Source organism: Lactuca serriola, chromosome 1 (genome assembly GCF_051521515.1).
Source record: "Lactuca serriola cultivar US96UC23 chromosome 1, Lser_US96UC23_V15, whole genome shotgun sequence".
Taxonomy (NCBI): Eukaryota; Viridiplantae; Streptophyta; class Magnoliopsida; order Asterales; family Asteraceae; genus Lactuca; species Lactuca serriola.
In genome coordinates, this window is record NC_136408.1 from 180,187,536 (window position 1) to 180,204,695 (window position 17,160).

General features: G+C 37.1%; 1 protein-coding gene across 1 annotated transcript; it reads right to left on the bottom strand.

Moving 5' to 3' along the window:
- Nucleotides 1-12,427: 12,427 nt before the first annotated feature.
- On the bottom strand, nucleotides 12,428-16,746 carry LOC145101760 (uncharacterized). The gene is made up of 6 exons (XM_079039040.1): nucleotides 15,628-16,746; nucleotides 13,971-14,176; nucleotides 13,519-13,692; nucleotides 13,019-13,084; nucleotides 12,822-12,890; nucleotides 12,428-12,722 (listed from the first exon to the last, which is right to left on the bottom strand). The coding sequence occupies exons 1-6, from the start codon at nucleotides 16,280-16,282 to the stop codon at nucleotides 12,675-12,677; spliced, it is 1,218 nt and encodes a 405-aa protein (XP_078895166.1). The 5' UTR covers nucleotides 16,283-16,746; the 3' UTR covers nucleotides 12,428-12,674.
- Nucleotides 16,747-17,160: the final 414 nt, after the last annotated feature.

Below are 17,160 nucleotides of genomic sequence, written 5' to 3' on the forward strand. Positions count from 1 at the left end.
TTTGATTAATTAAGAATAAAAATAAGCGTCAAAATTAAAGTGTAAAATAAACTTAATATCTTTGGTTAAGGTTGTAGTAGTTGAAACGAGGTTTCCGAATATATATAGAACGCCCAAATCTTACTTCGTATGAGGAAGTTATGATTTATCGAAGTTTCGACTTAGCGGTATGTAGCCTGAAATACTCGATTTGAGATCGAGCGGTTTTTAGCCGAAGCAATCTAAACAAGGATCGAAGGTCTCGTTGTTGGTATCGAAGCGATAAAAAGTTAGGCGAGAACGGACGTCAAACGAAGAAGTTATCAATTTATAACGAAGTTTTTCTGTCGCGGCCTATTAAAAATAAATAATAAAAATAAAGTCAAAATTAGCCGACGGAGTCCAAACGAAAGTTGTAGAGCGTAGTCTCACCTACGCGTGGATATAAAGAACGTCGAAAACGGAGTTCGTATGAAGAAGATATGAATTTCCGAAGTTTATTAAATAATTTGTGTTTATTTTTAATTGGAAAATCCGGCATTATCCGAAGGGGAGTCAGCAATCCGATCCGAAGTACGCCCCGCGTACTAGTGTATGCCCCGCGTACTCCGAAGGTGTCGACACTCGCAGCAAGTGGCTTCTAACACGTAACTATATAGTATTTTATACGATATACTTGTTATGTGTATATTTTGTGGTTATATATGTGAATGGATATTCACTTTATTCTATCTCATAAATCTGATTTGTCTTCTATGAAATACGTGTTATGTGGGTATGCCTCATCTGTTATGTGGAATATATATTGAATGAAAATGCTATACAGGTTTTAAACTATGTATGAAAATATATATTTTTATCTACTAATATGTTGGGTAGAACATGGGTAGATAGTTGGTGTGTAATAAACAGATGAGAGGCCTCGATGTTGTTGTTGTTGTTGATCTAGTTATTCAGCGGAGTATGGATAACGACCACGGACTCTTTCTAGACAGTCCAGTGGAACGCTAGCAGGTTCTTAACCTATAGGTGTTGTGAACGATGTGTTCACCGGTGTACTCTATCCCCCTCATGGTTGCCTTTAGGATATCTATTGTTGAGGAAACCCCTTAGCAGTAATGTCTGTCCCGATGAAAATCCTAGATTAGGTCCCTTGAGATAGATGTTGTTTTAGGGACGTAAAGTGAGGATAACGGGAACGGGTAATCGGGATAGTGATTGGTTGGTGAAATTAAATATAACTTATTTATTGTGGGTTGAAAACCCTATATGCTCACCAGGCTCCCAAGCCTGACCCACTCAGTTTTATTTGTATTACAGGAAGTGGCGCAAGGGCGTAAGATGGATGAATCATCTTGTTGTTTTGTTTACAAGTCTGTATATGTAAATATTTATTGAGTGACTTGTAATGTTTATCGTTTATGCTTTATGGTCTGTATCAGAACATGACATCCCAAGTTTTGATTATATAATGAAAATGCATCTCTTGATAAAATGCTTTGATAAATACTATTTTATCATGTTTTGTTTTGGGAACAAATTCCGCAACTCTTTCAAATCAAAAGGATTTACTCTGAAATTATTTAAAAGCATAAATAAAAATCGGTCTTTTCTGGCCGTGATTTTGGGGATGTCACAGTTGGTATCAGAGCATTAGTTTAAGCGAACTAGGAATTTGTAGGATTTCTAGACTTAAACTTAGAATGCTAAGTGGAATTTTGAGATGTGTGTCTGTTGGATTTTAGACACGAGCACTAGTTTATTTTAGGAAAGTTGCCTAAAAAGCTTTTATGTGCTAAATGTTATATGTTGCCATATATGATATTAATTGTTCGGATCTACGGTCTGTTGCCGACCGGATCTGGAAACCTTATGTGTGTAGGATTCTAAGCGTATGCCTACGTTATTAGAACTAGCATGTAAACGTTTCGGAGTAATAAGGATGATTTGAATATCTATCGTGAATGAGGATCTAATTTCACCTTATTCGGTGTGTAGATCAAAAATGGTGAAACAAGGAGTGGCGTTGGAAACGCGGATGAAAACGGGAATCAATCGCCAGTGATTGAGCAAATACCTGTTGTAGCAGCAGCACCAGAACCAATAACAATGGCTGCGGTGCAAGCCATGATTCGGGCTATGCTAGCCGAACAAAGGGAGGAGATGCGACAGATGTTGCATGATAATAGGGATGAACCTATCATACCTATTGAGGAACCCGAATTGATTCCCGAGCAATCGGAGGAAGGGAACAATAGTCGCATTATGAGTCAAGTTGGGATTCAAGGAGAACGAAGGAACGATCCGGAAAGGAGAAACAACAAGGATGGGCGAATGTACAAGAACTTCTTGGGCGCCAAACCGCCAAGTCTTTATGGGAGCCCAAAGCCTATTGAGATAATAGATTGGATCTCCGAGATGGAGATGGTATTTGAAAGTTGCGACTGTAGCGACAAGCAGAAGACCGTCTTTGCGGTTAGACAACTAAAGACTGGAGTCTTGAGTTGGTGGAAGTTGTTGGCAGATACTATGCCACGAGGAGAAGCCCTGAAAATGTCATGGGAGGAGTTCTTGGAACAACTAAGGGTGCAATATTGTTCAGAGATAGATCTGATTGATCTGAACAATGAGTTCCAAAACTTGAAGAAGGGGAAGATGAGCATAGATGACTATGCTACTGCATTTACTGAGAAAATGAAGTTGTTTCCGTACCTAGTGCCAACGGAACTATCCAAGATTGAGAGGTTTGCTAATGGACTGCCTGCCGACTTTGGTCCGACAGTCAAGATGGCAACTACTCCGAAAACGGTTGTTCGTGAAGCTAAGAATGTGGAGACCCAGCAGAAGGAAAAGGGTCTGGAAAGGATAAATGTTGGAGAAAAGAGGAAGTTCGATGGAACTTCAGGGTCCAACAAGAAAAAAAAGTTCTCGAAGTCAGGTTCGAGGGGAGGTGGAGGTGAAGCGAAATGGTGCGACAAATGTAAGAAGAAGCATCATGGAAAATGTGAGGTGGCGAACACATGCTACAAATGTGAAAAGCCAGGGCACTATGCCAATGAATGTACCCTCACTAAGAAAGTTTGCTATGGTTGTGGTGAGGAGTGACACATGTCGAAGGACTGCCCGAAGAAGAAGGAGGCAGCTAGACCCAACATTCCGCCAAAGCCAAAGGCGAGAGCATTCCAGATGACACTGGAAGCTGCTAAAGATGAAGCTGATGTCGCTTCAGGTACCTTTCTCGTTAACGAATTGCCTGCCCAAATTTTATTTGATTCTGGAGCCAACTACTCCTTTATATCGCATGAATTTGGTAGAAAGCTAGCTTTGCCTGTTGTTAGACTAGATAATGCCTTATTAGTCGAAGTTGCTAGTGGCAAGTTTGTACCTGTTAGCCATCGTATGAAAAACATCTTAATTGACCTTAATGGGAATAAGTTTCTCGAGGAATTATTGCCTATCGAACTAAATGGGTTCGACATCGTTTTGGGAATGGATTGGCTTAGCGCCAATGACGCCGAAATTTTATGCAAGAAGAAAATAGTCAAAGTAAACCGGCCTGGGAAAGATTCGTTTATGGTGTATGGGGACAAACGCAGAGTGAATTCTGGAATCATTTCATTGATAAAAGCCAGAAAATGTTTGACCAAGGGTTGTACATCATATTTAGCATTCGTGATTGATGCTAAGAAGGAAAAGAAGGTGATGCAGAATATTCCAGTTGTGTGTGGTTATCCGGAAGTATTTCCCGAAGATCTTCCTGGATTACCGCCTGATCGACAAGTGGAATTCCGTATTGACTTGTTGCCAGGAACAACGTCAATTGCGAAAGCACCTTATCGATTAGCACCGACGGAGATGAAGGAGCTAATGATGCAACTTCAGGAGTTATTGGACAAAGGTTTCATTAGACCTAGTTCATCACCCTGGGGAGCTCCGGTGTTATTTGTAAAGAAGAAAGATGGAAGTATGAGAATGTGCATTGATTATAGAGAGCTGAACAAGGAAACAATAAAGAATAGATATCTGTTGCCGAGGATTGATGACCTGTTCGATCAACTACAAGGTTCAAGTTATTTTTCAAAGATCGACCTAAGGTCAGGATATCATCAGTTGAAAGTAAGGGAGCAGGATATTGAGAAGACTGCATTCAGAACTAGATATGGACACTACGAGTTCTTGGTTATGTCATTTGGACTAACCAATGCGCCGGTAGCATTCATGGATTTAATGAATAGGGTTTGTAATCCTTTCCTTGATAAATCCGTGATAGTGTTCATAGACGACATTCTGATTTACTCGAAAAGCCAGGAGGAGCATGGCAGACACTTGCGTGAAGTGTTGGAAGTTTTGAAGAAGGAGAAGCTGTATGCTAAGTTCTCCAAATGTGATTTTTGGATTCGTGAAGTCCAATTCTTGGGTCACGTGGTCAACCAAGAAGGGATAATGGTTGATCCAACAAAGATTGAAGCTGTAATGAAGTGGGAACAACCGAAAAGTCCCACGGAGATTCGAAGCTTTTTAGGATTAGCCGGATATTACCGAAGGTTTATCCAAGGCTTTTCTTCGATCGCTACTCCATTAACAGCTTTGACCCACAAAGGAGCTACTTATGCTTGGGATGATAAGCATAAAGAAGCATTCGAGAAGCTAAAGAAGAAGCTATGCGAGGCACCGATACTTTCTCTACCCGATGGAGTTGAAGACTTCGCTGTTTATAGCGATGCGTCTGGGGTTGGATTGGGGTGTATTTCGACCCAAAGAGAAAAGGTGATGGCATATGCGTCTCGACAGCTGAAAGAGCATGAAAAGAACTACCCGACTCATGATTTGGAGTTGGCAGCGGTTGTTTTCGCTCTGAAAATATGGAGGCATTAACTTTATGGCACGAAGTGCAAACTTTTCACTGATCATAAGAGTCTCCAATATCTCTTTAATCAGGAGGAATTGAATATGAGGCAACGACGCTGGCTAGAATTACTTAAAGACTACGACTGCGAGATACTTTACCACCCCGGTAAAGCTAATGTTGTTGCTGATGCTCTCAGTCGGAAAGTCAATCTTGAAAGGAAAAGGCCAAGAGCGTTGAGAATTGAAGTTGTCTCGACCATTGTGGAAAGTATAAAGAAAGCTCAAAGTGAAGCTTCTGAGAAGAATGACCGAAAGGAGGAACGTTTGGGCAAAACGTTGGTATTCGGTGTAAACAGTCACGGACTGAAGGTGTTCCAAGATCGGATTTGGGTACCTAAGTCCGGAGGAATTAGAGATCTTCTGATGGAAGAAGCTCACAAGACCATGTACTCGATTTATCCGGGTAGCACAAAAATGTATAGGGACCTAAAACCCTACTACTGGTGGCCGACGATGAAGCTTGATGTTGCAAAGTATGTGGCTGAGTGTGTGACTTGCGCGAGAGTAAAGACACAACATCAGAAACCGTACGGGAGTTTAGAACCTTTGCCTGTGCCTATGGGTAAGTGGGAAGACATTGCTATGGATTTTGTCCCTAAACTGCCCAGAACAAAGAATGGTCATGACATGATTTGGGTGGTCGTTGATCGATTCACTAAGAGTACACATTTCATAGCGGCCAAGGAGAAATGGTCTATGGAGAAGCTTGCGAATTCTTACGTAAAGGAAATTGTGAGGCTTCACGGTGTTCCGTTAACGATTGTGTCGGATCGTGATAGCCGTTTCACCTCACGATTTTGGAAAAGTCTACAATAGGAATTGGGTACCAAGTTGTGTTTAAGTACAGCTTACCATCCGCAGACTGATGGTCAGAGTGAAAGAACGATACAAACACTTGAAGATATGCTGAGAGCATGTACCTTGGAATTCCTAGGTAATTGGGATGAACATTTACCGTTGGTAGAATTTTCCTACAATAATAGTTTCCACTCGAGCATTAAGATGGCACCTTACCAAGCCTTGTATGGACAGAAGTGTCGTACGCCGTCTTGTTGGCTTGAGGCTGGGGAAAAGCAGTTTATGGGACCGGAGATGGTTCATCAAACTGCTGAAAAGTTGAAAATAATTAGGGAAAGGATGTTAACAACTCAGGATCGTCAAAAGAGCTATGCTGACAAGAAGCGAAGACCAATGACTTTTGAAATTGGAGATTTGATTTTGCTTAAAGTCTCGCCGTGGAAGGGACTTATAAGATTTGGTAAAAGGGGAAAATTGAGTCCAAGGTTTATTGGACCGTTTAAAGTTCTTCAGAGGATTGGGAACCAAGCTTACAAGCTCGAACTACCAGAAGAACTGAATGGAATTCATAACACTTTTCATGTGTGTTATTCGAGGAAGTTCACGGGAGAAGTTCCCGACATAATTCCAATTTCTGAATTGAGAATTGATGAGAACAAAAGGTTGATTGAGGAACCAGAGGCAATTGTTGACCGAAAGACTAAGAAATTGCGACACAAGATGGTTGGGTTAGTGTTTGTCCGATGGAAACACACGAATGGGCCGAATCTCACCTGGGAGACGGAGAGTGACATGATGGGTCGCTATCCGCATTTGTTTGTTGATGTGTGATTCCGAGGACGGAATCATTCTAAGGTTGAGAGAATTGTAACGCCTGTGTTTTCGGGCTTGCCATTTTTAGCAATGTAATAGTCTAGGTTAACCTTTGTAACCCGTTTTGAAATAATAAGAGTGTATTATTTGAGTATTATGTGTTTTGTGCTTAATTGCTTAATTATGTGGTTTGATTAATTAAGAATAAAAATAAGCGTCAAAATTAAAGTGTAAAATAAACTTAATATCTTTGGTTAAGGTTGTAGTAGTTGAAACGAGGTTTCCGAATATATATAGAACGCCCAAATCTGACTTCGTATGAGGAAGTTATGATTTATCGAAGTTTCGACTTAGCGGTATGCAGCCTGAAATACTCGATTTGAGATCGAGCGGTTTTTAGCCGAAGCAATCTAAACGAGGATCGAAGGTCTCGTTGTTGGTATCGAAGCGATAAAAAGTTAGGTGAGAACGGACGTCAAACGAAGAAGTTATGAATTTATAACAAAGTTTTTCTGTCGCGGCCTATTAAAAATAAATAAATAAAATAAAGTCAAAATTAGCCGACGGAGTCCAAACGAAAGTTGTAGACCGTAGTCTCACCTACGCGTGGATATAAAGAACGTCAAAAACGGAGTTCGTATGAAGAAGATATGAATTTCCGAAGTTTATTAAATAATTTGTGTTTATTTTTAATTGGAAAATCCGACATTATCCGAAGGGGAGTCAGCAATCCGATCCGAAGTACGCCCCGCGTACTCGTGTATGCCCAGCGTACTCCGAAGGTGTCGACACTCGCAGCAAGTGGCTTCGGATGACGCATGCCATGACGTTTCGGAAGCAGTACGCCCCGCGTACTCCGAGGCTCCAGCCTCCTATAAATAGGATGCGAGGGCAGCTGGCTCTTTTGTTCATTTTCTCTCTTCTCTCTCCCGTTTTGCATCGTTTTGCGTGCCAGAAATACCCCGAAGCCCGGGTATTATTCTCGAGCCCCGAGGCAAGTCCTGAGATCTCGAAGATCCCGAGAAGTGCGATTCCCGAGTCGAAGCTCTGCCCGCTAGAAGTTCGATTTTTGTGGAGATCTTCCAGATCTACTGAGGATTACTACTTCTGCAAGTCGTAGTGCTGTCCGATCATCTTCTGATCAAGTGAGTGTATACTACCTTTCATAAACACGATAATAATACAAGTATGGTTCGAGTGTATTAAGTATATTGTTGTTATATGTGTGAGTGCGTAGTTACTTTCTTCTAACACGTAACTATGAAGTATTTTATACGATATACTTGTTATGTGTATATTTTGTGGTTATATGCATGAATGGATATTCACTTTATTCTATCTCATAGATCTGATTTGTCTTCTATGAAATACGTGTTATGTGGGTATGCCTCATCTGTTATGTGGAATATGTATTGAATGAAAATGTTATACAGGTTTTAAACTATGTATGAAAATATATATTTTTATCTACTAATATGTTGGGTAGAACATGGGTAGATAGTTGGTGTGTAATAAACAGATGAGAGGCCTCGATGTTGTTGTTGTTGTTGATCTAGTTATTCAGCGGAGTATGGATAACGACCACGGACTCTTTCTAGACAGTCCAGTGGAACGCTACCAGGTTCTTAACCTATAGGTGTTGTGAACGATGTGTTCACCGGTGTACTCTATCCCCCTCATGGTTGCCTTTAGGATATCTATTGTTGAGGAAACCCCTTAGCAGTAATGTCTGTCCCGATGAAAATCCTAGATTAGGTCCCTTGAGATAGATGTTGTTTTAGGGACGTAAAGTGAGGATAACGGGAACGGGTAATCGGGATAGTGATTGGTTGGTGAAATCAAATATAACTTATTTATTGTGGGTTGAAAACCCTATATGCTCACCAGGCTCCCAAGCCTGACCCACTCAGTTTTATTTGTATTACAGCGAGTGGCGCAAGGGCGTAAGATGGATGAATCATCTTGTTGTTTTGTTTACAAGTCTGTATATGTAAATATATGTTGAATGACTTGTAATGTTTATCGTTTATGCTTTATGGTCTGTATCAGAACATGACATCCCAAGTTTTGATTATATAATGAAAATGCATCTCTTGATAAAATGCTTTGATAAATACTATTTTATCATGTTTTGTTTTGGGAACAAATTCCGCAACTCTTTCAAATCAAAAGGATTTACTCTGAAATTATTTAAAAGCATAAATAAAAATCGGTCTTTTCTGGCCGTGATTTTAGGGATATCACAGTTGGTATCATAGCATTAGTTTAAGCGAACTAGGAATTTGTAGGATTTCTAGACTTAAACTTAGAATGCTAAGTGAAATTTTGAGATGTGTGTTTGTTGGATTTTAGACACGAGCACTAGTTTATTTTAGGAAAGTTGCCTAAAAAGCTTTTATGTGCTAAATGTTATATGTTGCCATATATGATATTAATTGTTCGGATCTACGGTCTGTTGCCGACCGGATCTGGAAACCTTATGTGTGTAGGATTCTAAGCGTATGCCTACGTTATTAGAACTAGCATGTAAACGTTTCGGAGTAATAAGGATGATTTGAATATCTATCGTGAATGAGGATCTAATTTCACCTTATTCGGTGTGTAGATCAAAAATGGTGAGAACAAGGAGTGGCGTTGGAAACGCGGATGAAAACAGGAATCAACCGCCAGTGATTGAGCAAATACCTGTTGTAGCAGCAACACCAGAACCAAGAACAATGGCTACGGTGCAAGCCATGATTCGGGCTATGCTAGCCGAACAAAGGGAGGAGATGCGACAGATGTTGCATGATAATAGGGATGAACCTATCATACCTATTGAGGAACCCAAATTGATTCCCGAGCAATCGGAGGAAGGGAACAATAGTCGCATTATGAGTCAAGTTGGGACTCAAGGAGAACGAAGGAACGATCCGGAAAGGAGAAACAACAAGGATGGGCGAATGTACAAGAACTTCTTGGGCTACAACTAGTGTTTTTAATTTAAGTATAAAGTTGATAAAACCGAAACAATGAATAATGAGTAATCAGTATGGTGATAAATAAAAGTGTTTATTTATATTTATAGGGTTTGATACCATATTTGATTCATTTATTCTTGTGTTTCACTTTGCATGTTTTGACTTCCAGAATAAACTAGGTTATTCTTCTGGAATGACTAAGTTATTCAAACCATCCACAGTCGGTCATATGTTGGAAGCAGATATGAATTAAGACTGTCATGGGTTGGCTTGTAGAGGTCTAAGATGTTGGACAAAGGGCTACAACACCCATGAGTGCTCATAAGTTCTGAGTATTGATTCAACCCGCGCTCATTGGAATCACTTCATGGATTTTATCACGAGTGATCATGAGACGATAATATCTTATATTCTTCAAACTTAGAGATATGAGTTGTTACTATGAGTTGGTTGTACATTGATTGCACGAAAACGCATTCGGTAACTCAGTGTTATAAAACGTGCCATTGTGTATGATTCAACAAGTAGTAGAACAAGCCATATGAGTCGAAGTTTATCCATTCCTTTTACCTTCGGGATAGAAGCGATATCTATGGGCCCCTCGATGATTTAATGATGACACATGTGAGTGCTTGGCTAAGCCAGAACTAATTTGATTTGTTCAATCAGTCAGTCATCATGAATCGGAAATCGGGAAACAACAGATGGACAGAGAGAATGATTTACAATCCATGTCTCAGTCCATATGATATCTAGAATGAAGGAATATATGATCATTTATCTAATGGACAAGTTCGTTGACAAAGATCAGAGTTCGACAGCGGCTTTAAGAGCTACGATTTCCAGTTAGGTTTTGAAGTCATACTCAATAATAGTTTTAGACTTATCCAAGTGGGAGACTGTTGGATTAATGTCTAAGTCCATAACTATATTTGGTATGTACTTGACCCGACCCGACATGGTCCATTTGGGTTGCACTTCACCGACACAATTTATATGAATAGTCTTTTGAGAATAGTATATTTATGATTTATATTAATATATTATAAGTTCTAATATATTAATATATAATCATATTATTTAATTAGTGTTGATCAAGAATTAATTTATAATTAATTAAGTGATCAAAATGAACTAATTAAATATGGACTCTTATATATATGGAATGGGCCAAGTTCATTTAGCTTGGGCTAAGCTTTCATGGATAGTCCATGGAGTGTTTAACCCATGGATCATATGAAATGAAAGGTCATGGGTTTAACCCTAGTTTCCATACTATATAAAGATGTCCTTGGTTGGTGAAATTGGAACTAGTGTGGGTACACTAAGAAGGGCTAGCCAATTTCACTAGAGAGAACCAAGTATCCATATTCTCTAAAGTCTTCCAAGGTGTTTTGGTGATTTGTGATTCCATTTGAGGCTTCCAGACCATTGGGGCTAAGCTCTTAAAGCTTGAAGACATCAAACTACATCAAAAGGTATGTCATCTAACTAGTACTTTGTAGTATAAGAGCTTCATAATATGCTAGTTAGGATTAAAGCCTTGGAAAGTTCTTATTTGCATGTATAATAGAGAAAACATAGATCCAAGGTTTACAGGGTTGCATGTACACCATAGGAGTGTTAGAATGCTCAAAACCCAACAAAAATGCCCTAATTAAAACCTGGGGGACGAATTTGGAGCTACTGTAAAAATGGGATGTTACATAATCCCTTCCTTGACAGTAACGAAAATCACAGGAGTAGCGTCAAGAATATCACGAGTAGCCTCAACTATAATGAGCTCACACAGCCTCTCATCAATCGGTTTTGTGCCAGAGCCAGAACCTGAACCTAATCCAGAGCCAGAACCAGTACCTCCTGATCCCATACGAGTGGCCACTATCCTCAAACTGAAACACAATATATAAGCAATCAGCAAACACTCGAGGGAAACGTGCAACACACAAGTACCCTTTGGATCCCCCAGGTCTACACCTGTCTCAAGTACATGTCTTGTGCTTCCGGTAGTATAGGTCCAATACTACCTTCCACGCCTACTTGTACCTTCCTTAAGGTAATTTCTGATTCCATTAAGTTACCACGCTATAATCAAGAATCACCTATGCTACACAGCCTATATATATATATATATATATATATATATATATATATATATATATATATATATATATATATATATATATATATATATATATATATAGTAGACTCTCGTAGGAACTCTCTCTCAACCCTCATCACTAGCTGTACCGAGGACCTCAATCAACACCGCTGGTTGCCTTATGCATGCAAGTTGTACACAAAGTAGGATCACATAGACTGTCGAATGAAGATTCTACCCTAAGTCCAAAACCAAACAAAGAACAGGAAATTAGGCTAAATCGTTCATTCTAGGGCTATACATTCCTAAACATATACAACTTTGAAAGCATACACTTAGTAAATAACTAAGTCGATATCAATTCCAAGTAATACATCACTTAACAAATAACTAAGCCGATATCAATTCCAAGTAATACATGGCATCAAGTTCTATTGAGTCTACGCTTCTAAATCTCAATCCTCGTCATCCTAAAGTCAAAATGTCACAATAGGAAACATCATTAAACTCGCGAAGGGAATATCATTAACCCACAAAGTGAATATTATAAACCCGCGAAGGGAATGTCATTAAAGTCCAAATTAGGTATCCGGGTTATACCGTCTACATTGTATTCATTTGAATTCAATTTTTTTTAGTAAACAAAGGCTATTTCCTATAAGTGAACTAGAATGACAATATTGTCCTCAAGATGACATGTCTTTTACATGCGGACAAATAAGAGCTCGCCGAACAAAACTACCAAGTTGTAAACTTTAATTGCTTTGTAACTAAATTAATAGTTTTTCACGGAGAAAACAAAAAAAAAAAAAAAAAAAAAAAAAAAAAAAAAAAAAAAAAAAAAAAAAAACAACAAAATGGCCTAGCATTTCGTGTCACATTGGTCCGGCCTTGGGAATGTTTTATATAATAGGCCTAAACTTCATTGTCTACAAAAAATTTATAATTCATTTACAACATTTACCTCCATTTTATGGATCCCCTCTTACTTTTCCTCTTATTCGCTTATTCTCACACTATAGCAAAATGAAATCCTTAAATAAAAGATGACAAAATCAAATAAGTTTAATCTAGACTCCTGGCTTCACAATAGCCCTTGGATCTATTTTTGTCTGTTATTGTTGAGTTGAACATGTACACCTTCCCCGAGCATCATTGAGAGTCTACATGCAAAACAAAAGGAAATTGGTTAGAATAAATATACGATATTATGATTTTGAATTGTATATTTGACAATTTTATGCAATGAAAAAAATTAAGACCTTCAATTCTTTTTGGAGATCTTTAATATATTGAACAGCCAAATCTAACATGTCTGCTGTGCTTGTTTGCTGCAAAACGACAGTAAGGGAACCGTAAGATTATGAACGATGCATAATTTATGCCTAGAGTACAACCCATGAAGCAGGTTACAAAATAAAAAAAAAAAAAAAAAGATTGTTGAGATCCAAATGATTACCTTGTCCATGGTAGGAAAAAGCGATTGTATTTTCTTCATTCTCTCGCTTATTCTGGTTCTTCTCACCTGTACGTCCACATTATAGATCAGGTGATATTGAATTAAAGTGGAATGCATACGTTACATGTCATAACCAAATTTTGATGTATTCAAAGGGCAGTTATGCAATTTATATTCCTCTATCCAAATGCTTATATTTCTAAATATAATTGTAAGATATATAAAAATAAATGGAAATAGGAAACTGTTATTTCTTGCTATCTAACCTAACAAACTAAATACTCTTTTATAGTGAATAGCTTTTTATGCCATGTAAGTGTTGGAGTTGGTTACTTTTTTTTTATTTCGTAGTTAGCTAATTAACCAAGTGAATCGCTTACTATAAATAGCTTTGTATTAATTATAATATTTCTGTCTAATAATTAAATTTATTAATGTTTCATTAAGAAATTAAGAATAGAAATTAAAACAAAAAATATAATTACAAAAGATTTATATACCCTCTCAGCGATACTCCGTGGGTGTGTGGCACATCCTCTCTTGGCACGTATCTTGCATGGAGTCGAGTCTTGTTCGAATCTCAAGAACTTTTCAGCAGTCGCCATTTCAGAAGAAGTTTTTGGCAAGCTCATATGATGGACCAAACGAGGGGAATAATGTCTAGAGGATCCATTCTGAAAGAAACAAAAATCATACCTCAATATGGAATTCTAAGCACTTACACATTACAAATTCTACAAACCACAAAAAACAATTATTCTTCCAGCAATCCTTGGCAGACCGATTCAACATGTGAGATGTAAATCAGGTAAACCGTAACCAATTAAGTTGATGACATAATAGGAACCTAGTTTCAACAAGAGGTCCAATTCACAATGGAATTGAAACTACCATCTTGGAACCAAGTGTTGGGGACTATAAAAATTAAAGCAATCATGAAATAAAATTAAACCTCAATGTCCGATGTTATCGAGCTAGGAAACATCATTGAATCACTATCTCTTGTCCTTTTTAAGCTCTTGAATGTGGAATCATTCTTGTTTTCAGAAATTTGAGGCAAGAATGGTGGAGAAGAAGATGAAACTGATGAGAAACTAATACGATTATTTAACCTACTTGAAGAAATAGGTTTCCCCACATCACTCATTCCCGCGAAGCCTGATAAGAAATTTGAAAATTATTTAGTCTTTATAATGTTAAAGATGCGAGAAATAGCAATGTACTTTCATGATTTCTTTATTGGATTTGTATCATTATATTCCCAATTCTTCCTATTACAATACTGTACTTTTAAAAATATATCAAATTTATAACATAATTTAGAAGTTTTTTCAAAGTACAACATCTTAAAAATAATTTAAAGTACAATATTGTAATATAATAAATAAAGATTGATACTATAATGCACTAATTTATAAAAGTATTTTGCAATTTTTATTTCATTTAGCCTAAAATGTTGTTGCAACTTATATTCACAGTAAAAGTTTGGCTCGGCCGCCTCCTTCATCATAATAAAAGCTTAAGTTTTGCACAAACTCCGCTTTGCGCCAAATTGGCAATTAATTATTCATCCTTTGATTTCGGATACAAAAGAAAAACTACTTTTAAACAAAAAATTGATAAAGTTTTGGAGAGATAATGATTATACATGAAGAGAAATTAAATATTCTTTTATATTTTTTCTTACATATCATTTTATGTATATTAAATGTCGACATGTATCACTTAATTAAGTTTATTAAAATATAGTATTATTTTATTTAATTTCTCAGACAAAAAAAAGACAACTTTTTAAATGGATTTTTTTTTTTTTTGATAAAAACATGTTTATTGATCACAAGCATGTGCGTCCCCACCTCTAAAAACATTGGACTATTGAAACCTTTTCCCACTCCAAATTAATCTACGTAAATTACTAAATTAGAGATTAAAAAACTATTATATCAAATATTCAACCAGAAAAAGAAACCATACAGTCCTTATAACATAAAATTTCGTGAATAATAATTCAAAACATGTGATTGGGTTTTATAGGTCTTCTATAAATTATTTTTAATACATAATAAGTAAACAATGAATGAAGGATGTTAACAGTTAACAACTAGTTTATAAATTATGCAATTATATTTTTAGTTGACTTCTTAATGGTTTTACTAAGATCCAAAAGGGTTGCAAAGTCAACTGCATTTAAGCAAGATTTTTCCAAATTTCGTTTATATTAAGGTCGATAAACTAGGTTGTTTATGTTGCACTCATATAATCACTTTCATCAAATCACAATAAACTAATATCCTACTTGCAACCCTCAAATTTACCATCAATAGGACTTCAAATTTTCTCATGTTCATTTAATTAAAAATCTCATAACTAACCATTTTTATGATAAAGATGCTGTTCTAAACATTATTATATGTTTTTTTTTTAAATGCATCAATTTCATTGGAGGGAGTATAAACTATATTTTTATTTCTTTGAAACAAAGATAACAAATAAATGAGGAAAATAATTAATAGTGATAGGACAAGAAGTGATTAAAAAAATGTGGTTTCTTTTTAAAGGTTTGCAAGTTGAAATAAACAAAGAATTGAATAAAGAAATTGAAAAATTACCAGTTTCAGCGTTCAAGGAGGACAAAAATCCAGCTGGAGAGCTACTTTGTCTGATGAGATTTGAGGTCGTTGGATTCATCGTTCTAAGTGTTGACGAGCTCCCCATGTGATTATGATTAGTATTAGTATGATGATTGTAGCTGTTACTCGGTGGTTGTACATGAGACATTTGATGTGAGTTACCACCGAAGATGGGATTAGAAATCTGCGTGTGATTTAACTTCGGATTAATCCCCTCTTCTTTTGAATCTATGTTGGATGCATACCGTATAAAATCATGCGAATCCGATTGAAACACATGTTGATGATGCTGTCCGCTGGAGAAGAACTTTTCCCTCGTGTGATTCGAGGTCTCTACGGGAGCAAGAAAATCATCGCATCCGTTTTCGTCGAGGAGACTCGCGTAGAAGGAGCTCGGAGCAGAACGGTAACGCATTAACGAGCTTTCAATTTGTCTGCCTTGATTTTGATTCCGGCTGTAATTGTGATTATGCTCATCATCATGATGATTGTAATCGGAATAAGAAGAATCGGAAGAAATCAACTCCTTAATCTCCGCAAACTCACCCTCCGGAGGATGCTTAAAAGTAGAGGAATGCAGCAGTGAATTCATATCTCTCGCAATCGCATCGGATGAGTCACCATCACCATACATTGGAACCGATCAGATTTCCGTTCAAATCCCAACAGATTCAGCTCGTACTAAACCGATCCCTAACAATCGTAACTTCAACCGTCAAATGTATGAATTTCAACGGATTTTTCAGATTATTATCTCTTTTGTGAAAAACAATTAATAATCGAACTCGTACGAATCTAGAAACATAACATATAAGAAATGGGTAATAACTAAACAAACTGATCAGGTTTCGAGCATCTTTGAGCAGATTCAGCTTGCATTCATCCAAATTTTAATTGACAGTTGGATTTCCACAATTTGATCTCACAAACACCGCTCAATTTAAAAAAAAACAAAAGCATTCAGCTCTTTATCCTCTATATTTTTAACGTGAAAATCAGAGGTTGAAAACAGATGGATTTGAACAGAACAGAGAAACGATAGAGAGGAAGTGGGAAGAGTGCAGCTTTATATAAAGCAAGAGATTCTGGTGAATATTGATAGATATCCGAAATTGCCCATTGATATTTAAGGAAATTATGGAGACCAATACAACGAACCTAGTGATAAGGGTCAGAATCCGACGTGGAAGTGGTAGGTGATCAGATAGGTGGTTTCAAGTGCGGCGGCCGCAGTAGTTTCCGTTTCCTAATGTGGTTTCCTAGTTTATACAAGAATGAATATATTTTAGATAAAATTGTAAAATCGGTCCTTGTAATATTTAAAAAATTATGGATAGGTTCTAAAAAAATTTCAACTTGTACAAAAAAGTCCAAAATCAAATGATTCTCGCTGTTTTAGTCTCCGAATGACTAGAAAAAACCATTATACCCTTTTAATTTTATTTTTGGTTTTCTGTACTTTTTATTTACTTATTTCCTTATTATTTAGATAATTTTTTTTTATTAAAAAGC

Coding starts and splice junctions, on each gene's coding strand:
- LOC145101760 (XM_079039040.1), bottom strand. CDS start 16,282: ATGTATGGTGATGGTGACTCATCCGATGCGATTGCGAGAGATATGAAT. Junction 13,693..13,970: donor CGATAACATCGGACATTGAG/GTTTAATTTTAT, acceptor TGTTTCTTTCAG/AATGGATCCTCTAGACATTA. Junction 12,891..13,018: donor TTTTTCCTACCATGGACAAG/GTAATCATTTGG, acceptor GTCGTTTTGCAG/CAAACAAGCACAGCAGACAT.